This window comes from Pseudophryne corroboree (assembly GCF_028390025.1).
Source record: "Pseudophryne corroboree isolate aPseCor3 chromosome 6 unlocalized genomic scaffold, aPseCor3.hap2 SUPER_6_unloc_4, whole genome shotgun sequence".
NCBI lineage: Eukaryota > Metazoa > Chordata > Amphibia > Anura > Myobatrachidae > Pseudophryne > Pseudophryne corroboree.
Genome location: NW_026967605.1, coordinates 420,986 through 445,246, shown reverse-complemented (window position 1 = coordinate 445,246; position 24,261 = coordinate 420,986). Strand labels below are relative to the sequence as shown.

The following is a 24,261-nucleotide window of genomic DNA, read 5'->3' as shown; positions in this document are numbered from 1 at the left end:
GCACAGAGTTGAGGAGGAGAGAGCAGGAGGGTGCATAGAGATGAGGAGGAAAGAGCAGGAGGGTGCATAGAGATGAGGAGGAGAGAGCAGGAGGGTGCACAGAGAAGAGGAGGAGAGAGTAGGAGGGTGCACAGAAAGGCGGAGGTGAGAGCAAGAGGGTGCACAGAGATGAGGAGGAGAGAGCAGGAGGGTGCACAGAGATGAGGAGGAGAGAGCAGGAGGGTGCACAGAGAAGAGGAGGAGGGAGCAGGAGGGTGCACAGAGAAGAGGAGGAGAGAGCAGGAGGGTGCACAGAGAGGCGGAGGTGAGAGCAGGAGGGTGCACAAAGATGAGGAGGAGAGAACAGGAGGGTGCACAGAGATGAGGAGATGAGAGCAGGAGGGTGTGCAGAGAAGAGGAGAGAGCAGGAGCGTGTGCAGAGATCAGGAGGATGCGCAGAGGTGGAGGAAAGAGTAGGAGGGTGCGCAGAGATGAGGAGGAGAGAGCAGGAGGGTGCACAGAGATGAGGAGGAAAGAGCAGGAGGGTGCACAGAGATGAGGAGGAGACAGTAGGAGGGTGCGCAGAGATGAGGAGGAGAGAGCAGGAGGGTGCACAGAGATGAGGAGGAGAGAGCAGGAGGGTGCACAGAGAGGCGGAGGAGAGAGCAGGAGGGTGCGCAGAGATGAGCAGAGAGCAGGAGGGTGCTCAGAGAATAGGAGGAGAGAGCAGGAGGGTGCACAGAGAAGAGGAGGAGAGAGCAGGAGGGTGCACAGAGAGGCAGAGGAGAGAGCAGGAGGGTGCACAGAGATGAGGAGGAGAGAGCAGGAGGGTGCACAGAGATGAGGAGGAGAGAGCAGGAGGGTGCACAGAGAGGCGGCGGAGAGAGCAGGAGGGTGCACAGAGATGAGGAGCAGAGAGCAGGAGGGTGCACAGAGAAGAGGAGGAGAGAGCAGGAGGGTGCACAGAGAGGCGGAGGAGAGAGCAGGAGGGTGCACAGAGAGGCGGAGGAGAGAGCAGGAGAATTTTGGTTATACAGGGTAGATCACTGGGGTCTCACCGGTGGGGTCTTCTGAGACAGCTCGCGATTCAGCCTGTCGTTAAACCCCTGGAGCAGAGTGTTACCTCCTGTGACAATGACACTGCCATACAGGCCCTGTAATGACATATGATAATCAGTCTGAGCTCTGTAAACCCCGGTAACATCACAACGAGCCCTGTGAATTACTCTGCCATAATGGCCGGTGATGTAACTGGGTGACCTGTCCTCACACATGGGTCTCATCTTATGTACCTCCTACCACAGGTTTACATATTGATCTGCCCAACACACTCTGTGCTGCTGTTCCTTAGTCACAAAGGGAGAGATGTACCAAGCCTTGGAGGGAGATAAAGTAGAGCAGTTGCCCAATGCAACCAATCAGCTCTCATGAAATGACAGAAGCTACTTATCCGGCTGCGATACCTGGTCTGTTACCACCATCTCAGGGCAGACACTTCAAACTACAATCTGGGTGGTCCGTTACCTATGTGACCGCTCACTGACCTCTATCGAGATCTTGCCAGTAGTGAGTCATTTTACGTAATGTGAAGGCGATAGTCTAGCACAGGGGTTCTCAACTCCAGTGCTCAGGTACAACCAGCAGGCCATGTTTTCTGGAGGTCTTTAATCAGTAAAGTTAATCTACTTTGCTGGATCAGTAAGGATTCCATCTGAAAACCTGACTTGTTGGGGAAACCGGAGGGTTAAGTAGCCCCAGAGCGGCACCCTGGTGTCGGCTCCTACGCACACCTGTGACAAGCATGTATGTATGGAAGCGTATTAGCCGGGGGCTCAGTAATGTCAGGCACAAGTGGACGGACAGCAGGATATATATATCAGGTAGGTATTACAGATACGTACAGGCCGGATGTCTATGTCACACATCCCAATGCTGCTGGTGACCACGTGTCCCACGCCCAGCATCGTATTACCGGACAGGCCCTAGAAAGAGAAAAAGTATTAACACAGCGCCCCCTACAGGACAGGGTCACAGGGACCAATAGAACAAACACGAGGTGTGAAAAACAACTTTAGAATAAGATCTTCTATACACCTTATGCTGAGAATATGCACCAGTTACCTATGTGAGGTGGAGGCAGCCATTTTGTTACCTCATTGACAGAATGCAGCCACTTGGGAATTACACACAAAATGGCTGCCTCCTCTTCTCATAAGCTTTAAGGGGGAAATAAATTGTTGGTCCTGCAAGCTAAGGCACTGAGTGTATAACACATAGTGACCAATCAGATTCTAGCTATTATTTTCCAGATGGTGCTAGATAAATGATAAGTGGAATCTGATTGGTTGCTATGGGCTACATCTCCACTTATGTACACCCATATGTTAGTAAATATACCCCCTTGGGATTCAGTAAAGAATAGTGGGATATAGAGTGGGGGCTTATAGTAGGACATGTTGTCCCACAATGGCAGCCGGAGCAGTAACGCCTCTGTGTATGGGGAACCTATAGCAGCACCTATATGTACAGGCATCACCTTTACATTGGATGGGTCAAAGAGTCCCTCCGGTATGCGCAGCCTCTCCGCACCGTAGTCTGTGTTGTACCCGTTGGGCATCTCATAATGGACCGTTGGCATCTGAGCAGCCACCCTACAGGGGGAAGTAGACACAGGATGTTCCACCTACGCCTCACAGTTTATACTCGGAGGAATATACCATGTCCTGGGGAATGGGGTGTAACCAGTACAGGAACATACCACATGCCGGGGTGATGGAGGCTATGCCAAATGATCATGTCCAGAGGTTATTACATTGTATGAGGGTAATAACATGTCCCGGAGTATAACAGGCCTGGTGTATAACACATCAGGCTGGTGTATACAGGGTAGTGATATACAGGGTGGTGGTATATAGGGTGGGTGTATACAGGGCAGTGGTATACAGGGTACTGGAGTAAGAGGCAGTGGTAAATAGGGCGGTGGTATAAGGGCTGGTGGTATATGGGGCGGTGGTATATGTGGCGGTGGTAGACAGGGCGGTGGTATATGTGGTGGTGGTATATGTGTCGGTGGTATACAGGGTGGTGGTATATCTGGTAGTGGTATATGGGGCAGTGGTAAATAGGGCGGTGGTATATGGGGCGGTGGTATACAGGGCGGTGGTATATGTGGCGGTGGTATACAGGGTGGTGGTATATGTGGCGGTGGTATACAGGGTGGTGGTATATCTGGTAGTGGTATATAGGGTGATGGTATATGTGGCGGTGGTATATGGGTGGTGGTATATGGAGTGGTGGTATATGGAGTGGTGGTATATGGAGTGGTGGTACATGTGGCAGTGGTATATCTGGCAGTGGTATATGGGGGGGTGGTATACAGAGTGGTGGTATATCTGGCAGTGGTATATAGGGTGGTGGTATATGGAGTGGTGGTACATGTGGCAGTGGTATATGTGACGGTGGTATACAGGGTGGTGGTATATGGGCCGGTGGTATATGGGGCGGTGATATACAGAGTGGTGGTATATGTGGCGGTGGTATATGTGGCAGTGGTATACAGGGTGGTGATTTATCTGGCAGTGGTATATGTGGCAGTGGTATACAGGGTGGTGGTATATCTGGCAGTGGTATATAGGGCGGTGGTATATATGGCAGTGGTATACAGGGTGGTGGTATATCTGGCAGTGGTATATAGGGCGGTGGTATACAGGGTGGTGGTATATGTGACAGTGGTATATGGGGCGGTGGTATACAGGGTGATGGTATATGGGGCAGTGGTATATGGGGCGGTGGTACATGTGGCAGTGGTATATCGGGTGGTGGTATATGTGGCAGTGGTATACAGGCTGGTGGTACATGTGGCGGTGGTATATGGGGCAGTGGTATATGGGGCAGTGGTATATCTGGCAGTGGTATATAGGGCGGTGGTATACAGGCTGGTGGTATATGGGGCAGTGGTATACAGGGTGGTGGTATATGGGGCAGTGGTATATGGGGAAGTGGTATATAGGGCGGTGGTATACGGGGCGGTGGTATACAGGGTGGTGGTATATGGGGCAGTGGTATACAGGGTGGTGGTATATGGGGCAGTGGTATATGGGGCAGTGGTATATGGGGCAGTGGTATATAGGGCGGTGGTATACGGGGCGGTGGTATACAGGGTGGTGGTATACGGGGTGTGCCTGGCAAGACGCGGGATCTGCTTACTGTTCATCATACGGAGAGTCAGACACTTGCAGGACGGAGGCCTGGAAATCCTGGATCACCTCCTGGGAGAAGGAGAGACATACAGGTTATCACATACATGACATCACCCTATAGGTCGCCATCCACATGACGTCAGTTCCTAAACTCTGTACCCGCTTGGTGAAGCCCCTCCCTCTTTGCACATGATATGGCGGATTAGATGTAACCGTATATCAGAATGGGACTGGAAGGGATTTAGTCAGCGCGCTCCTCAGGGGAATGGGCTGGGAATGTGCGTACATCATATCCCACGCTGACACCTCTGTAATCCATGCCAGAGCATCAGGAAGCCATTGTGCCGCTACACCGGGGTGACCTATAATCTGGGTATTCCGGGATTGAGCATCAGGGAGTCATTGTGCCGCTACACCGGGGTGACCTATAATCCGGGTATTCCAGGTCAGAGCATCAGGGAGTCATTGTGCCGCTACACCGGGGTGACCTATAATCCGGGTATTCCAGGACTGAGCATCAGGGAGTCACTGTGCCGCTACACCGGGGTGACCTATAATCCGGGTATTCCGGGACTGAGCATCAGGGAATCATTGTGCCGCTACACCGGGGTGACCTATAATCCGGGTATTCCAGGTCAGAGCATCAGGGAGTCATTGTGCAGCTACACTGGGGTGACCTATAATCCGGGTATTCTGGGAATGAGCATCAGGGAGTCATTATGCCGTTACACCGGGGTGACCTATAATCCGGGTATTCCGGGACTGAGCATCAGGGAGTCATTGTGCCGCTACACCGGGGTGAACTATAATCCGGGTATTCCGGGACTGAGCATCAGGGAGTCATTGTGCCGCTACACTGGGGTGACCTATAATCCGGGTATTCCAGGTCAGAGCATCAGGGAGTCATTGTGCAGCTACATCGGGGTGACCTATAATCCGGGAATTCCGGGACTGAGCATCAGGGAGTCATTGTGCCGCTACACCGGGGTGAACTATAATCCGGGTATTCCGGGATTTAGCATCAGGGAATCATTGTGCCGCTACACCGGGGTGACCTATAATCCGGGTATTCCAGGTCAGAGCATCAGGGAGTCATTGTGCAGCTACACCGGGGTGACCTATAATCCGGGTATTCCAGGACTGAGCCTCAGGGAGTCATTGTGCCGCTACATCGGGGTCACCTATAATCCGGGTATTCCGGGACTGAGCCTCAGGGAGTCATTATGCCGTTACACCGGGGTGACCTATAATCCGGGTATTCCAGGTCAGAGCATCAGGGAGTCATTGTGCCGCTACATCGGGGTCACCTATAATCCGGGTATTCCAGGTCAGAGCATCAGGGAGTCATTGTGCCGCTACATCGGGGTGACCTATAATCCGGGTATTCCGGGACTGAGCATCAGGGAGTCATTATGCCGCTACACCGGGGTGACCTATAATCCGGGTATTCCGGGACTGAGCCTCAGGGAGTCATTATGCCGTTACACCGGGGTGACCTATAATCCGGGTATTCCAGGTCAGAGCATCAGGGAGTCATTGTGCCACTACACTGGGGTGACCTATAATCCGGGTATTCCAGGTCAGAGCATCAGGGAGTCATTGTGCCGCTACACCGGGGTGAGCTATAATCTGGGTATTCCAGGTCAGAGCATCAGGGAGTCATTGTGCCGCTACACCGGGGTGACCTATAATCCGGGTATTCCAGGTCAGAGCATCAGGGTGTCATTGTGCCGCTACATTGGGGTCACCTATAATCCGGGTATTCCAGGTCAGTGCATCAGGGAGTCATTGTGCCACTACACCGGGGTGACCTATAATCCGGGTATTCCAGGTCCGAGCATCAGGGAGTCATTGTGCCGCTACACCGAGGTGACCTATAATCTGGGTATTCCAGGTCAGAGCATCAGGGAGTCATTGTGCCGCTACACCGGGGTGACCTATAATCCGGGTATTCCGGGACTGAGCATCAGGGAGTCATTGTGCCGCTACACCGGGGTGACCTATAATCCGGGTATTCCAGGTCAGAGCATCAGGAAGTCATTGTGCCGCTACACCGGGGTGACCTATAATCCGGGTATTCCGGGACTGAGCATCAGGGAGTCATTGTGCCGCTACACCGGGGTGACCTATAATCCGGATATTCCAGGTCAGAGCATCAGGGAGTCATTGTGCCGCTACATCGGGGTGACCTATAATCCTGGTATTCCAGGTCAGAGCATCAGGGAGTCATTGTGCCGCTACATTGAAGGTTGACCTATAATCCGGGTATTCCGACACTGAGCATCAGGGAGTCATTGTGCCACTACACCGGGGTGACCTATAATCCGGGTATTCCGGGATTGAGCATCAGGGAGTCATTGTGCCGCTACACCGGGGTGACCTATAATCCGGGAATTCAGGTACTGAGCAACAGGGAGTCATTGTGCCGCTACATCGGGGTCACCTATAATCCTGGTATTCCAGGTCAGAGCATCAAGGAGTCATTGTGTCGCTACACCGGGGTGACCTATAATCCGGGTATTCCGGGACTGAGCATCAGGGAGTCAATGTGCCGCTACACCGGGGTGATTTAAATCCGGATATTCCAGGTCAAAGCATCAGGGAGTCATTGTGCCGCTATACCGAGGTGACCTATAATCCGGGTATTCCAGGTCAGAGCATCAGGGAGTCATTGTGCCGTTACACTGGGGTGACCTATAATCCGGGTATTCCGGGATTGAGCATCAGGGAGTCATTGTGCCGCTACACCGGGGTGACCTATAATCCGGGTATTCCGGGACTGAGCATCAGGGAGTCATTGTGCCGCTACACCGGGGTGACCTATAATCCGGGTATTCCAGGTCAGAGCATCAGGGAGTCATTGTGCCGCTACATCGGGGTGACCTATAATCCTGGTATTCCAGGTCAGAGCATCAGGGAGTCATTGTGCCGCTACACCGGGGTGACCTATAATCCGGGTATTCCGGGACTGAGCATCAGGGAGTCATTATGCCGTTACACCGGGGTGACCTATAATCCGGGTATTCCAGGTCAGAGCATCAGGGAATCATTGTGCCGCTACACCAAGGTGACCTATAATCCGGGTATTCCGGGACTGAGCATCAGGGAGCCATTGTGCCGCTACACCGGGGTGACCTATAATCCGGGTATTCCGGTACTGAGCATCAGGGAGTCATTGTGCCGCTACACCGGGGTGACCTATAATCCGGGTATTCCAGGTCAGAGCATCAGGGAGTCATTGTGCAGTTACACTGGGGTGACCTATAATCCGGGTATTCCGGGACTGAGCATCAGGGAGTCATTGTGCCGCTACACCGGGGTGACCTATAATCCGGGTATTCCGGGACTGAGCCTCAGGGAGTCATTGTGCCGCTACACCGGGGTGACCTATAATCCGGGTATTCCGGGACTGAGCATCAGGGAGTCATTGTGCCGCTACACCGGGGTGACCTATAATCCGGGTATTCCAGGTCAGAGCATCAGGGAGTCATTGTGCCGCTACATCGGGGTGACCTTTAATCCTGGTATTCCAGGTCAGAGCATCAGGGAGTCATTGTGCCGCTACACCGGGGTGACCTATAATCCGGGTATTCCGGGACTGAGCATCAGGGAGTCATTATGCCGTTACACCGGGGTGACCTATAATCCGGGTATTCCAGGTCAGAGCATCAGGGAGTCATTGTGCCGCTACACCAAGGTGACCTATAATCCGGGTATTCCGGGACTGAGCATCAGGGAGTCATTGTGCCGCTACACCGGGGTGACCTATAATCCGGGTATTCCGGGACTGAGCATCAGGGAGCCATTGTGTCGCTACACCGGGGTGACCTATAATTCGGGTATTCCGGGACTGAGTATCAGGGAGTCATTGTGCCGCTACACCGGGGTGACCTATAATCTGGGTATTCCGGGACTGAGCATCAGGGAGTCATTGTGCCACTACACCGGGGTGACCTATAATCCGGGTATTCCGGGACTGAGCATCAGGGAGCCATTGTGTCGCTACACCGGGGTGACCTATAATTCGGGTATTCCGGGACTGAGCATCAGGGAGTCATTGTGCCGCTACACCGGGGTGACCTATAATCCGGGTATTCCGGGACTGAGCATCAGGGAGTCATTGTGCCGCTACACCGGGGTGACCTATAATCCGGGTATTCCGGGACTGAGCATCAGGGAGTCATTGTGCCGCTTCACCGGGGTGACCTTTAATCCGGGTATTCCGGGACTGAGCATCAGGGAGTCATTGTGCCACTACACCGGGGTGACCTATAATCCGGGTATTCCAGGACTGAGCATCAGGGAGTCATTGTGCCGCTACACCGGGGTGACCTATAATCCGGGTTTTCCGGGACTGAGCATCAGGGAGTCATTGTGCCGCTACACCGGGGTGACCTATAATCCGGGTATTCCGGGACTGAGCATCAGGGAGCCATTGTGTCGCTACACCAAGGTGACCTATAATCCGGGTATTCCGGGACTGAGCATCAGGGAGTCATTGTGCCGCTACACCGGGGTGACCTATAATCCGGGTATTCCGGGACTGAGCATCAGGGAGCCATTGTGTCGCTACACCGGGTTGACCTATAATTCGGGTATTCCGGGACTGAGTATCAGGGAGTCATTGTGCCGCTACACCGGGGTGACCTATAATCTGGGTATTCCGGGACTGAGCATCAGGGAGTCATTGTGCCACTACACCGGGGTGACCTATAATCCGGGTATTCCAGGACTGAGCATCAGGGAGTCATTGTGCCGCTACACCGGGGTGACCTATAATCCGGGTTTTCCGGGACTGAGCATCAGGGAGTCATTGTGCCGCTACACCGGGGTGACCTATAATCCTGGTATTCCGGGACTGAGCATCAGGGAGTCATTGTGCCGCTACACCGGGGTGACCTATAATCCGGGTATTCCGGGACTGAGCATCAGGGAGTCATTGTGCCGCTTCACCGGGGTGACCTTTAATCCGGGTATTCCGGGACTGAGCATCAGGGAGTCATTGTGCCGCTACATTGGGGTGACCTATAATCCTGGTATTCCAGGTCAGAGCATCAGGGAGTCATTGTGCCGCTACACCGGGGTGACCTATAATCCTGGTATTCCGGGACTGAGCATCAGGGAGTCATTGTGCCGCTACACCGGGGTGACCTATAATCTGGGTATTCCGGGACTGAGCATCAGGGAGTCATTGTACCGCTACATCGGGGTGACCTATAATCCTGGTATTCCAGGTCAGAGCATCAGGGAGTCATTGTGCCGCTACACCGGGGTGACCTATAATCCTGGTATTCCGGGACTGAGCATCAGGGAGTCATTGTGCCGCTACACCGGGGTGACCTATAATCCGGGTATTCTGGGACTGAGCATCAGGGAGTCATTGTGCCGCTACACCGGGGTGACCTATAATCCTGGTATTCCGGGACTGAGCATCAGGGAGTCATTGTGCCGCTACATCGGGGTGACCTATAATCCTGGTATTCCAGGTCAGAGCATCAGGGAGTCATTGTGCCGCTACACCGGGGTGACCTATAATCCTGGTATTCCAGGTCAGAGCATCAGGGAGTCATTGTGCCGCTACACCGGGGTGACCTATAATCCGGGTATTCCGGTACGGAGCATCAGGGAGTCATTGTGCCGCTACACCGGGGTGACCTATAATCCGGGTATTCCGGGACTGAGCATCAGGGAGTCATTGTGCCGCTACACCGGGGTGACCTATAATCCGGGTATTCCGGGACTGAGCATCAGGGAGTCATTGTGACGTTATACTGGGGTGACCTATAATCCGGGTATTCCGGGATTGAGCATCGGGGAGTCATTTTGCCGCTACACCGGGGTGACCTATAATCCGGGTATTCCAGGTCAGAGCATCAGGGAGTCATTGTGCAGCTACACCGGGGTGACCTATAATCCGGGTATTCCAGGACTGAGCCTCAGGGAGTCATTGTGCCGCTACATCGGGGTCACCTATAATCCGGGTATTCCGGGACTGAGCATCAGAGCCCTGTACAGCCATCAGCTGATGTCTCCTATAAAGCCTCAGGAATCAAATGTTCTCTTAGCGTCTGCAGCGTACTTCCACCCCGCTGTGTGCTATTCCTGTAATGTGTACCTCTGCTGATTGCACTGCCAGCGGTGGCCTACGCCTTGCAACCCCGGGTGGTGGCCTCGGATGGTTCCTCCGCGGGCAGGATGTGCTTCACGTGGGTCTTTCCGTACAGGGTATATCATACTACTACACACATGTCAGCTCTCTCATGTATGCACTGGGCCGTTGTATGGCTCATCTCCCACAGTGTAATCTCCGTAGTGCGCCCAACATGGCTGCTGCATCTGGTACGCTTGTGGATGGGATGAAGAATACATGGACCTGACGGTTTTATTGGGATCCAAGGAGACAGGCATTTCCTACAAGATACAGCATCCTATAGACCAGATTCTGCTGGACATCCCTACGCGACGGTCTCTGGCGTACCGTATTTATAAATCAGGTGACTGTTAGCTCTGTTGCCCAGTCACTGTACTCCCTCAGATCACGCCTGGATGTCAAGCAGCCCTCTGGATACCATGTGTGCTAGTTGCCCATCTAGTGGACACAATCTACCACAACTAATACACACCAACCAGGACTATAGCACCACACAGCCTGGCGCACACCGTACACAAAGCGGCTCACATTACTCATGTAATTCTGCCAGGATTTGGTGACCGCCGGTAGTTTGTCTTTCCTCCTCCAGTTTGGGGGCGACCCCTCCCGCACGGGCTCCTGGGGGATAAAGAGCAGAGAGGCGGTAAGTGCCCCTTGTAACCAGGTAATTCTATTTTACCTACCCATAAGAATATCTATATCAGTAGTAATCGCCCACCCACCAGCAATAGAAGGGAGATTAATCACAGGCAGTCAGAGGAGACATTTATTACATCTGAATTATCATCACATCACACTGGGAGGGAATGGAAGAATAAGGAAGAAGATTGGGAGCTGCCACGTATTATGTCGCTGTCACCCGGACTCCCCGACAGAAGAGAGCCCCTAGTGGCCAGATGCTGACACTACTCCCGGCCCTTGCTGCTCACCTTTGATGCGATCATATATGGAGGAACGATTTCCACCCCCATCTCTTGGAATAGTTCCCTGCACTGCATAGTGATGAAGTCTCCAGCCAGGGGGGATTTCACTATACCTAGAGGACAGAGGCAGGCTATAAATACCAGGTAGGTGAGAGGTAGGTGGGAGTCCTGAGGAACCGCGGTGGCATTACTTACCTTGCTGCAGGACGTACCCATCATGCACTGGGAGGGCAGTAGTGTGGGTGGCTCCGCTGTCTAATACTAAACCTGTAGATCGTCCATTAGCAAAACTCCAGAGAACAAAGGGTTAAGGAAACTCCTGAGCAAACTGCAGTGCATTGCACTAACCACCCATAGACTCCAGCACAATATTGCCCCATACACCCCGGTACACCCTGGCACGCCATCACCCAGGCACGCCCTCTCCTTATAAACACTGGTATGTCATCGCCCTGCGGAGCCCATCATCGCCCTATACATCCCAGCACACTATCACACCACTGACTCGAGCAAACCAGCGCCCCATACACCCCAGCATGCCACCGCCCCATACACCCCAGCATGCCACCGCCCCATACACCGCCACCGCCCTATACACCCCAGCATGCCACCGCCCCATACACCCCAGCATGCCACCGCCCCATACACCCCAGCATGCCACCGCCCCATACACCGCCACCGCCCCATACACCCCAGCATGCCACCGCCCCATACACCCCAGCATGCCACCGCCCCATACACCGCCACCGCCCCATACACCCCAGAACACCAGTCTCCCTGTCCAGCCCGGCACACTATCACAATCCGGAAAGATACGCAGTGAGCACAGCTGTCTTACAGAGGAAGAACGCCGGGATATTGTAATGTTCAAACATCAATTCTGTCAGCTTCTCCCGCTTTGCTCTGGCGTTCCACTGAAAGACATAAAGGGAGCAAAGACGTGAGTCACTCCCCCTGCAGGGTGACATCAGTGACACAGACAGAAGGGAGCTGTGAGCTGGCCCCTCCCCCTGCAGGGTGACACAGACAGAAAGGAGCTATGAGCCTCCCCCTGCAGGGTGACAAAGACAAGGGAGCTATGAGCCTGCCCCTCCCCCTGCAGGGTGACACAGACAGAAGGGAGCTATGAGCCTGGCCCCCCCCCCCCCCCCCCTGCAGGGTGACACAGACAGAAGGGAGCTATGAGTCTGTCCCTCCCCCTGCAGGGTGACACAGACAGAAGGGAGGTATGAGCCTGTCCCTCCCCCTGCAGGGTGACACAGACAGAAGGGAGGTATGAGCCTGTCCCTCCCCCTGCAGGGTGACAGACAGAAGGGAGCTGTAACTCACGGGTGCCTCTGACATGAGGATGGGGTGTAAGGCTGGGTCAGACTTCAGGTGCTTGTTGAACGTGTGGTCAAGAATTGCTTGGAAGGAATCCCAATCTTCAACTGTTAAATATGGAGAAACACAGGTGAGAAGAGATGGGGTCACCAACATGGGAGGTAATATGAGGGCACATGGAAGTGGAGCACAGAAAGATGCAAAGATCTACCCATCCCTTGGTATAACCGACTGGACATGGTGCATGGGAGGGGGGTTTCCTGTCGCTTCTGTAGTAGAGATTACTATAAGCAATGGGGGCTCCAGGAATACAACCTAACAGCGCCACCCACAGGGCTATCTCATGGTGGTGGGATACAATGACTGCCCCAACGGGTTTGGGGCACAGCAAGGAAGGATGGTAAAGACATGTCACAGAATCATTATGTGGTGGTAGACTGGTTGGGTAATGCTCTGTGATGGATTCCATACAGATGTCCCTGCAAGGCCAGGAGGTACCAGCAGAAGGTTTGCATGAGCTGCTTTGGTCCCTGTTTTTCTGACAACTGCAATCTCCAGGAGAATGTGACTAAATAGAAGTGGTGTAAAAGGCAACATTATGGCTTAGTTTCTTATTAATCCCTCTCTGGGATGTTGGTGTATGGTGGGAAGTGGAACCACAGAACCTCTTTGCTACAAGCATTCAAACATTGTTGTAGACCATGGATATTCCCTTCCCTATACAATCATCAGAAACATTATGCACCGCCAGGCCAGGGAACCACCAAAACAACAGTCGGAGATTGAACCTTGTCTAGACCAGGTAGCTTCTAGGTGGAGATGTAAGATCCCTATAGGGACGATATGGGGAGCTTTTAAGCATCTCTTGTGTGGTTCTTGGCTCAATATGTGTCTTAGGTCATTAAACAAAGCCTCTATGTATAACGTTGCCCAAGGACGCTAAGCCACAAACAGATCATTTTCATTAGCTGTTGGATCTGTAAGGAAACGTAAAACAGTGAGGGTCCACTTAAGGAGATTCAGGGACTGAAGCCTACACAGGTGGGACTATGATAGCGGTATAGGTAACTGTGTAGTACCCAAATATAATTTGCAGTTAGAAGGAGTAGTGAATGCTTCCTAAAACTGCAACCCTTACCATTCCAGGCTACGAACATCGGTTACAAATGGTCTATATGAAAAATAATGACCTATTATAACCCAAATGGCATCTGATGAGTGGCACAGAGAAAGGAGGACTTCATATTATAAAACTGCCAAGGCTGATGTAGGCATTATATACATTATATACTTTAATACTCAGTCAGACCTCTAATCAGCCAGGATGGATCGTTGTATGTAAGAATGATCGCTCTCAGTAGGAGTGGCAGGAGGTATGGGAGGAATTAAAAAGTTGCAGTCAGCTGATCTCAGCAATTCTCCTATATGGTCAGATGTCAATCTAGCTGTAGCAAGCTTGGAGGTTCTTCTATAAACACAGTCAATAATTCTATCCTACTTAGGTTCTATAAGAGACCACTGTTGCACCGAAACACATGACTGCAGTTACCTGTGGCCACCTCTGGGTGGCAGTTAAGCCCGATGAGCTGAAAGGGCAAAGCTTCAGGTAAGCTTCCCTATCCCATACTGCATATTCTCAAGATGCCCCATCTCTGGGCCAAAATGAAATGAACAAAGGTGTCACACACTACACTCAGTGGATGCTCTCACCAATGACAATGAAGGATTATGGGTAATGGTTGCAGCGTAGCTGTAAAGCACAGGATGGCATATGGTGGGCAGAGATCTGGCACACAACAGACACAGCTTGGCTGAGAGTCGGCACATCAGTCTCACTCATGCCATTCTTCAGGGGGGAGGTGACTTCGGTAAGTGGTCGTGGGACATGTAGGCAGGTTGTGTCTATGTAATACACCCGACTCAGCTTGCGGTCCTTTTCCAGATCGGAGGACAGAGAATCATCAGGAGAAAAAACGCTGAGGGTGGTTGGGAAGTCAGCCTGATGGGGAAAAAGAGAATCATATGAGACAGAACGCAAGACTGAGAAGGTGCACAATGATGGAGCACACGAACAAGGTGATGGGAAGATGATGGACGGAAAAGTGATGGCTTAAAGGTAGAAGATGATGGACAGATACATGATGGCTTACAAGTAGAAGATGATGGATGGACACGAGATAGCTTCCAGGTAGAAGATGATGGATAGATATGTGACTGCTTACAGGCAGAAGATAATGGACAGATACGTGATGGCTTACAAGTAGAAGCTGATGGACAGATATGTCATGGCATACAGGAAGAAGATAACAGATGGACACGTGATAGTTTATAGGTAGAAGATGATATATATGTGATGGCCTACAGTTAGAAGATGATGGACTGATGAATGATGGCTTACAGGTAGAACATGATAGATGGACACGTGATGGCTTACAGGTAAAAGATGATGGATGGACACGCGATAGCTTACAGACAGAAGATGATGGATGGACAGGTGATAGCTTATGGGTAGAAGATGATGGACAGATGTGTGACGGCCTAAAGGTAGAAGAAAACGGTTCAGATACGTGATAGCTAACAGGTAGGAGATGGAGGGTGCGCACGTGATACAGTAGAGGTGAAATATGACAGACACACACATGATGTAGAAGCGGTAGAAGATGATGGACAGATTTGTGATGGCTTACAGACAGAAGATGATGATGGATTTACAGGTGATAGTTTACGGGTAGAAGATGGAGAAATGCGCGACGGCCTACAGGTAGAAGAAAATGGACAGATAGGTGATGGCTTACAGGTAGGAGATTGAAGGTGCACACATGATGCAGTAGAGGTGAAATATGACAGACACATAAATGATGCAGTAGTAGTAGAAGAGGATGGATGCATACATAATAATAATAATAATAATAATAATAATGTTTATTTAAACTGTGATATTCAACAAAATATCTCAAAGTACTCACACCTGCAGTAGAGAAACAATGTTATTACAGAGGCAACCATCTTGGGCGCACATGTGTACCACCCACACGTGTACCAGGTGATTGCATAATGGAGGACAGAAGGTAGATGTATCACTTGAGGCACAAAGTCTGGAGTATGTGGAAATGCACTGCGTTAGTGCATATTCTGCATTACAAGTATATAGCGGTACAGTGTGAGAGAGAGGTGACAGGTGGACAGATAGTAATAGAGAAAGGAGGATATATGAGAGGAACACTGGGCAAGGTGTAAAACATGAATCAGCGCAGAAAGTACCTTGGGACAGTCTTCACCAGCATAACCAGCACGGACTGAATATGATCCAATATCAAATACAAGAGCCCCAACCTCATCTAGGAGAAGATGGACAGAGATAGGTTCAATGGGATAATATAGATGACGTATGGATGGGACGAACAAAAATGAGCAGTAGTGAAATGGATGAGGTGCAGCGAGGACAGGTATAATAGTGAGTAGTGGGGGATGGATGAGGTGTAGTGGGGACAGGTATAATAGTGAGTAGTGGGGGATGGATGAGGGGTAGTGGGGACAGGTATAATAGTGAGTAGTGGGGGATGGATGAGGTGCAATAGGGACAGGTATAATAGTGAGTAGTGGGGGATGGATGAGGTGTAGTGGGGACAGGTATAATAGTGAGTAGTGGGGGATGGATGAGGTGTAGTGGGGACAGGTATAATAGTGAGTATTGGGGGTATGGATGAAGTGTAGTGGGGACAGGTATAATAGTGAGTAGTGGGGGAAGGATGAGGTGTAGTGGGGACAGGTATAATAGTGAGCAGTGGGGGATGGATGAGGTGCAGCGGGGACAGGTATAATAGTGAGTAGTGGGGGATGGATGAGGTGTAGTGGGGACAGGTATAATAGTGAGTAGTGGGGGAAGGATGAGGTGTAGTGGGGACAGGTATAATAGTGAGTAGTGGGAGATGGATGAGGTGTCGTGGGGACAGGTATAATAGTGAGTAGTGGGGGATGGATAAGGTGTGTTAGGGACAGGTATAATAGTGAGTAGTGCGGGGATGGATGAGGTGTAGTGGGGACAGGTATAATAGTGAGTAGTGGGGGATGGATAAGGTGTGTTAGGGACAGGTATAATAGTGAGTAGTGCTTGGATGGATGAGGTGTAGTGGGGACATGTATAATAGTGAGTAGTGGGGGAAGGATGAGGTGTAGTGGGGACAGGTATAATAGTGAGTAGTGGGAGATGGATGAGGTGTCGTGGGGAAAGGTATAATAGTGAGTAGGGGGGGATGGATGAGGTGTCGTGGGGACAAGTATAATAGTGAGCAGTGGGGGGATAGATGAGGTGTAGTGGGGACAGGTATAATAGTGAGCAGTGGGGGATGGATGAGGTGTAGTGGGGACAGGTATAATAGTGAGCAGTGGGGGATGGATGAGGTGTAGTGGGGACAGGTATAATAGTGAGTAGTGGGGGAAGGATGAGGTGTCGTGGGGACAGGTATAATAGTGAGTAGTGGGGGATGAATGAGGTGTAGTGGGGACAGGTATAATAGTGAGTAGTGGGGGTGGATAAGGTGTATTAGGGACAGGTATAATAGTGAGTAGTGTGGGGATGGATGAGGTGTAGTGGGTACAGGTATAATAGTGAGTAGTGGGGGATGGATGAGGTGTAGTGGGGACAGGTATAATAGTGAGTAGTGGGAGAATGGATGAGGTGTAGTGGAGACAGGTATAATAGTGAGCAGTGGGGGATGGATGAGGTGTAGTGGGGACAGGTATAATAGTGAGCAGTGGGGGATGGATGAGGTGTAGTGGGGACAGGTATAATAGTGAGTAGTGGGGAAGGATGAGGTGTAGTGGGGACAGGTATAATAGTGAGTAGTGGGAGATGGATGAGGTGTCGTGGGGACAGGTATAATAGTGAGTAGGGGGAGATGGATGAGGTGTAGTGGGGACAGGTATAATAGTGAGTAGTGGGAGATGGATGAGGTGTAGTGGGGACAGGTATAATAGTGAGTAGTGGGGGAAGGATGAGGTGTAGTGGGGACAGGTATAATAGTGAGTAGTGGGAGATGGATGAGGTGTCGTGGGGACAGGTATAATAGTGAGTAGGGGGGGATGGATGAGGTGTCGTGGGGACAAGTATAATAGTGAGCAGTGGGGGTATAGATGAGGTGTAGTGGGGACAGGTATAATAGTGAGCAGTGGGGGATGGATGAGGTGTAGTGGGGACAGGTATAATAGTGAGCAGTGGGGGATGGATGAGGTGTAGTGGGGACAGGTATAATAGTGAGTAGTGGGGGATGGATAAGGTGTATTAGGGACAGGTATAATAGTGAGTAGTGTGGGGATGGATGAGGTGTAGTGGGGACAGGTATAATAGTGAGTAGTGGGGGATGGATGAGGTGTAGTGGGGACAGGTATAATAGTGAGTAGTGGGAGATGGATGAGGTGTAGTGGGGACAGGTATAATAGTGAGTAGTGGGGGATGGATAAGGTGTATTAGGGACAGGTATAATAGTGAGCAGTGGGGGATGGATGAGGTGTAGTGGGGACAGGTATAATAGTGAGTAGTGGGGGATGGATGAGGTGCAATAGGGACAGGTATAATAGTGAGTAGTGGGGGATGGATGAGGTGTAGTGGGGACAGGTATAATAGTGAGTAGTGGGGGAATGGATGAGGTGTAGTGGGGACAGGTATAATAGTGAGCAGTGGGGGATGGATGAGGTGTAGTGGGGACAGGTATAATAGTGAGTAGTGGGGGAATGGATGAGGTTAGTGGGGACAGGTATAATAGTGAGTAGTGGGGGATGAATGAGGTGTAGGTGGGACAGGTATAATAGTGAGTAGTGGGGGGTGGATAAGGTGTATTAGGGACAGGTATAATAGTGAGTAGTGTGGGGATGGATGAGGTGTAGTGGGGACAGGTATAATAGTGAGTAGTGGGGGATGGATGAGGTGTAGTGGGGACAGGTATAATAGTGAGTAGTGGGAGATGGATGAGGTGTCGTGGGGACAGGTATAATAGTGAGTAGGGGGGGATGGATGAGGTGTCGTGGGGACAGGTATAATAGTGAGCAGTGGGGGAATGGATGAGGTGTAGTGGAGACAGGTATAATAGTGAGCAGTGGGGGAATGGATGAGGTGTAGTGGGGACAGGTATAATAATGAGTAGGGGGGATGGATAAGGTGTATTAGGGACAGGTATAATAGTGAGTAGTGCGGGGATGGATGAGGTGTAGTGGAGACAGGTATAATAGTGAGCAGTGGGGGAATGGATGAGGTGTAGTGGAGACAGGTATAATAGTGAGCAGTGGGGGAATGGATGAGGTGTAGTGGGGACAGGTATAATAATGAGTAGGGGGGATGGATGAGGTGTATTAGGGACAGGTATAATAGTGAGTAGTGCGGGGATGGATGAGGTGTAGTGGGGACAGGTATAATAGTGAGCAGTGGGGGATAGATGAGGTGTAGTGGGGACAGGTATAATAATGAGTAGGGGGGATGGATAAGGTGTATTAGGGACAGGTATAATAGTGAGTAGTGCGGGGATGGATGAGGTGTAGTGGGGACAGGTATAATAGTGAGTAGTGGGGGGATGGATGAGGTGTAGTGGGGACAGGTATAATAGTGAGTAGTGGGGGGATGGATGAGGTGTAGTGGGGACAGGTATAATAGTGAGTAGTGGGGGATGGATGAGGTGTAGTGGGGACAGGTATATTAGTGAGCAGTGGGGGATGGATGAGGTGTAGTGGGGACAGGTATAATAGTGAGCAGTGGGGGATGGATGAGGTGTAGTGGGGACAGGTATAATAGTGAGTAGTGTGGGGATGGATGAGGTGTAGTGGGTACAGGTATAATAGTGAGTAGTGGGGGATGGATGAGGTGCAATAGGGACAGGTATAATAGTGAGTAGTGGGGGATGGATGAGGTGTAGTGGGGACAGGTATAATAGTGAGCAGTGGGGGATGGATGAGGTGTAGTGGGGACAGGTATAATAGTGAGTAGTGGGGAGATGGATGAGGTGTAGTGGGGACAGGTATAATAGTGAGTAGTGGGGGATGGATGAGGTGTAGTGGGGACAGGTATAATAGTGAGTAGTGGGGGATGGATGAGGTGCAATAGGGACAGGTATAATAGTGAGTAGTGGGGGGACAGATGAGGTGTAGTGGGGACAGGTATAATAGTGAGCAGTGGGGGATGGATGAGGTGCAATAGGGACAGGTATAATAGTGAGTAGTGGGGGATGGATGAGGTGTAGTGGGGACAGGTATAATAGTGAGCAGTGGGGGATGGATGAGGTGTAGTGGGGACAGGTATAATAGTGAGTAGTGGGGGATGGATGAGGTGTAGTGGGGACAGGTATAATAGTGAGCAGTGGCGGATGGATGAGGTGCAATAGGGACAGGTATAATAGTGAGTAGTGGGGGATGGATGAGGGGTAGTGGCCACAGCAGACATAACAGAGGGTACAGTGTAAGCATCAGGCAGGTATATGTGATGTGTGCAGTATTTGGGCAGTGTGCAGGGTAATGACTGCATGACATGGAGAGGTGACAGCATGCAGAGAGGGAACAGCAGAGGATGCAGTGCAGCAATTACCTCCCCCATACACTCCTCCACTCATCCTGTCCGTACACCTGAGGACACACTGACTGTATACTGGGGGCACATACAGCCAGCCTGGCCTCACTTCTAGCCATCAGCCAATCGCAGCACAAAAATCTCACACAGACGTGTTCTCATTGGATAATGCTCACATCACTCAAAGATACATTGTATCAGCTAACATTCACCAATAACATTACAGAGGCTCTTAAAGGGACGGATGCCCAATTATGTACTAATGCCGATCACACTGCACTATACAGTGATACTGAGTATGCCCTAATAATGGTAAGGCTGCTTTGTATAATAATACTGAGTATACTCTGATACCGGTCACACCGCTCTGTATAATAATACTGAGTATACGCTGATACCCGTCACACCGCTCTGTATAATAATACTGAGTATACGCTGATACCGGTCACACCGCTCTGTATAATAATACTGAGTATACGCTGATACCAGTCACACCGCTCTGTATAATAACACTGAGTATACGCTGATACCGGTCACACCCCTCTGTATAATAATACTGAGTATACGCTGATACCGGTCACACCGCTCTGTATAATAACACTGAGTATACGCTGATACCGGTCACACCGCTCTGTATAATAATACTGAGTATACGCTGATGCCGGTCACTGTATAATAACACTGAGTATACGCTGATACCGGTCACACCGCTCTGTATAATAATACTGAGTATGCGCTGATACCGGTCACACCGCTCTGTATAATAACACTGAGTATACGCTGATACCGGTCACACCGCTCTGTATAATAATACTGAGTATACGCTGATGCCGGTCACTGTATAATAACACTGAGTATACGCTGATACCGGTCACACCGCTCTGTATAATAATACTGAGTATACGCTGATACCGGTCACACCGCTCTGTATAATAATACTGAGTATACGCTGATACTGGTCACACCGCTCTGTATAATAATACTGAGTATACGCTGATACCGGTCATACCGCTCTGTATAATAATACTGAGTATACGCTGATACCGGTCACACTGCTCTGTATAATAACACTGAGTATACGCTGATACCGATCACACCGCTCTGTATAATAATACTGAGTATACGCTGATACCGGTCACCCCGCTCTGTATAATAACACTGAGTATACGCTGATACCGGTCACCCCGCTCTGTATAATAATACTGAGTATACGCGGATGCCGGTCACACCGCACTGTATAATAATACTGAGTATACGTTGATACCGGTCACACCGCTCTGTATAATAATACTGAGTATACGCTGATACCGGTCACACCGCACTGTATAATAATACTGAGTATACGCTGATACCGGTCACACCGCTCTGTATAATAACACTGAGTATACGCTGATACCGGTCACACCGCTCTGTATAGTAATACTGAGTATACGCAGATTCCGGTCACACCGCTCTGTATAATAATACTGAGTATACGCTGATACCGGTCACACCGCACTGTATAATAACACTGAGTATACGCTGATACCGGTCACACCGCTCTGTATAGTAATACTGAGTATACGCTGATACCGGTCACACCGCTCTGTATAGTAATACTGAGTATACGCTGATACCAGTCACACCGCTCTGTATAGTAATACTGAGTATACGCTGATACCAGTCACACCGCTCTGTATAATAATACTGAGTATACGCTGATGCCGGTCACTGTATAATAACACTGAGTATACGCTGATACCGGTCACACCGCTCTGTATAATAATACTGAGTATGCGCTGATACCGGTCACACCGCTCTGTATAATAACACTGAGTATACGCTGATACCGATCACACCGCTCTGTATAATAACACTGAGTATACGCTGACACCGGTCACACCGCTCTGTATAATAATACTGAGTATACGCTGATACCGGTCACACCGCTCTGTATAATAACACTGAGTATACGCTGATACCGGTCACACCGCTCTGTATAATAATACTGAGTATACGCTGATACCGGTCACACCGCTCTGTATAATAATACTGACTGTACGCTGATACCGGTCACACCGCTCTGTATAATAACACTGAGTATACGCTGATACCGGTCACACTGCTTTGTATAATAATACTGAGTATACGCTGATACTGGTCACACCGCACTGTAAAAATAATACTGAGTATACGCTGATACTGGTCACACCGCTCTGTATAATAACACTGAGTAGACGCTGATACCGGTCACACTGCACTGTATAATAACACTGAGTATACACTGATACCGGTCACACCGCTCTGTATAATAACACTGAGTATACGCTGATACCGGTCACACCGCTCTGTATAATAATACTGTGTATACGCAGATACCGGTTACACCGCTCTGTATAATAACACTGAGTATACGCTGATACCGGTCACACCGCTCTGTATAATAATACTGTGTATACGCAGATACCGGTTACACCGCTCTGTATAATAACACTGAGTATACGCTGATACCGGTCACACCGCTCTGTATAATAATACTGTGTATACGCAGATACCGGTTACACCGCTCTGTATAATAATACTGAGTATACGCTGATACCGGTCACACCGCTCTGTATGATAATACTGAGTATACGCTGATACCGGTCACACCGCACTGTATAATAATACTGAGTATACGCTGATACCGGTCACACCGCTCTGTATAATAATACTGAGTATACGCTGATACCGGTCACACCGCTCTGTATGATAATACTGAGTATACGCTGATACCGGTCACACCGCACTGTATAATAATACTGAGTATACGCTGATACCGGTCACACCGCTCTGTATAATAACACTGAGTATATGCTGATACCGGTCACACCGCTCTGTATAATAACACTGAGTATACGCTGATACCGGTCACACCGCTCTGTATAATAATACTGAGTATACGCTGATACCGGTCACACCGCTCTGTATAATAATACTGAGTATACACTGATACCGGTCACACCGCTCTGTATAATAATACTGAGTATACGCTGATACCGGTCACACCGCTCTGTATAATAACACTGAGTATATGCTGATACCGGTCACACCGCTCTGTATAATAACACTGAGTATACGCTGATACCGGTCACACCGCTCTGTATAATAATACTGAGTATACGCTGATACCGGTCACACCGCTCTGTATAATAACACTGAGTATACGCTGATACCGGTCACACCGCACTGTATAATAATACTGAGTATACCCTGATATCGGTCACACTGCACTGTATAATAACACTGAGTATACGCTGATACCGGTCACACCGCACTGTATAATAATACTGAGTATACGCTGATACCGGTCACACCGCTCTGTATAATAATACTGAGTATACGCTGATACCGGTCACACCGCTCTGTATAATAATACTGAGTATACGCTGATACCAGTCACACCGCTTTGTATAATAATACTGAGTATACGCTGATACCGGTCACACCGCACTGTATAATAACACTGAGTATACGCTGATACCGGTCACACCGCTCTGTATAATAATACTGAGTATACGCTGATACCGGTCAAACCGCTCTGTATAATAATACTGAGTATACGCTGATACCGGTCTCACCGCTCTGTATAATAACACTGAGTATACGCTGATACCGGTCACACCGCTCTGTATAATAATACTGAGTATACGCTGATGCCGGTCACACCGCTCTGTATAATAATACTGAGTATACGCTGATACCGGTCACACCGCTCTGTATAATAATACTGAGTATACGCTGATACCGGTCACACCGCTCTGTATAATAATACTGAGTATACGCTGATACCGGTCACACCTCTCTGTATAATAATACTGAGTATACGCTGATACCGGTCACACCGCTCTGTATAATAATACTGAGTATACGCTGATACCGGTCACACCGCTCTGTATAATAACACTGAGTATACGCTGATACCGGTCACACCGCTCTGTATAATAATACTGAGTATACGCTGATACCGGTCACACCGCTCTGTATAATAATACTGAGTATACGCTGATACCGGTCACACCGCTTTGTATAATAACACTGAGTATACGCTGATACCAGTCACACTGCACTGTATAATAACACTGAGTATACGCTGATACCGGTCACACCGCTCTGTAT

At 50.0% G+C, this 24,261-nt stretch overlaps 1 protein-coding gene across 3 annotated transcripts in view; it reads right to left on the bottom strand.

Moving 5' to 3' along the window:
• The window catches only part of ACTL6B (actin like 6B), an 88,520-nt gene that overhangs the window by 5,470 nt on the left and 58,789 nt on the right, over positions 1–24,261 (bottom strand). Inside the window, exons 1-12 of one of the 3 annotated variants that reach the window (XM_063950441.1) lie at positions 20,143–20,233; positions 15,837–15,913; positions 14,412–14,574; positions 12,582–12,682; positions 12,069–12,166; positions 11,448–11,542; positions 11,259–11,365; positions 10,858–10,947; positions 4,186–4,247; positions 2,516–2,630; positions 1,881–1,961; positions 1,038–1,133 (exon numbers count right to left, since the gene is read on the bottom strand). In XM_063950441.1, coding sequence (XP_063806511.1) covers positions 1,038–1,133; positions 1,881–1,961; positions 2,516–2,630; positions 4,186–4,247; positions 10,858–10,947; positions 11,259–11,365; positions 11,448–11,542; positions 12,069–12,166; positions 12,582–12,682; positions 14,412–14,574; positions 15,837–15,913; positions 20,143–20,167 — 1,110 coding nt within the window. In that variant the 5' untranslated portion in view covers positions 20,168–20,233. Of the gene's footprint in view, positions 1–1,037; positions 1,134–1,880; positions 1,962–2,515; positions 2,631–4,185; positions 4,248–10,857; positions 10,948–11,258; positions 11,366–11,447; positions 11,543–12,068; positions 12,167–12,581; positions 12,683–14,411; positions 14,575–15,836; positions 15,914–20,142; positions 20,234–24,261 lie in introns of those variants that run through there. The other 2 variants (XM_063950442.1, XM_063950440.1) reach the window with 2 other exon arrangements.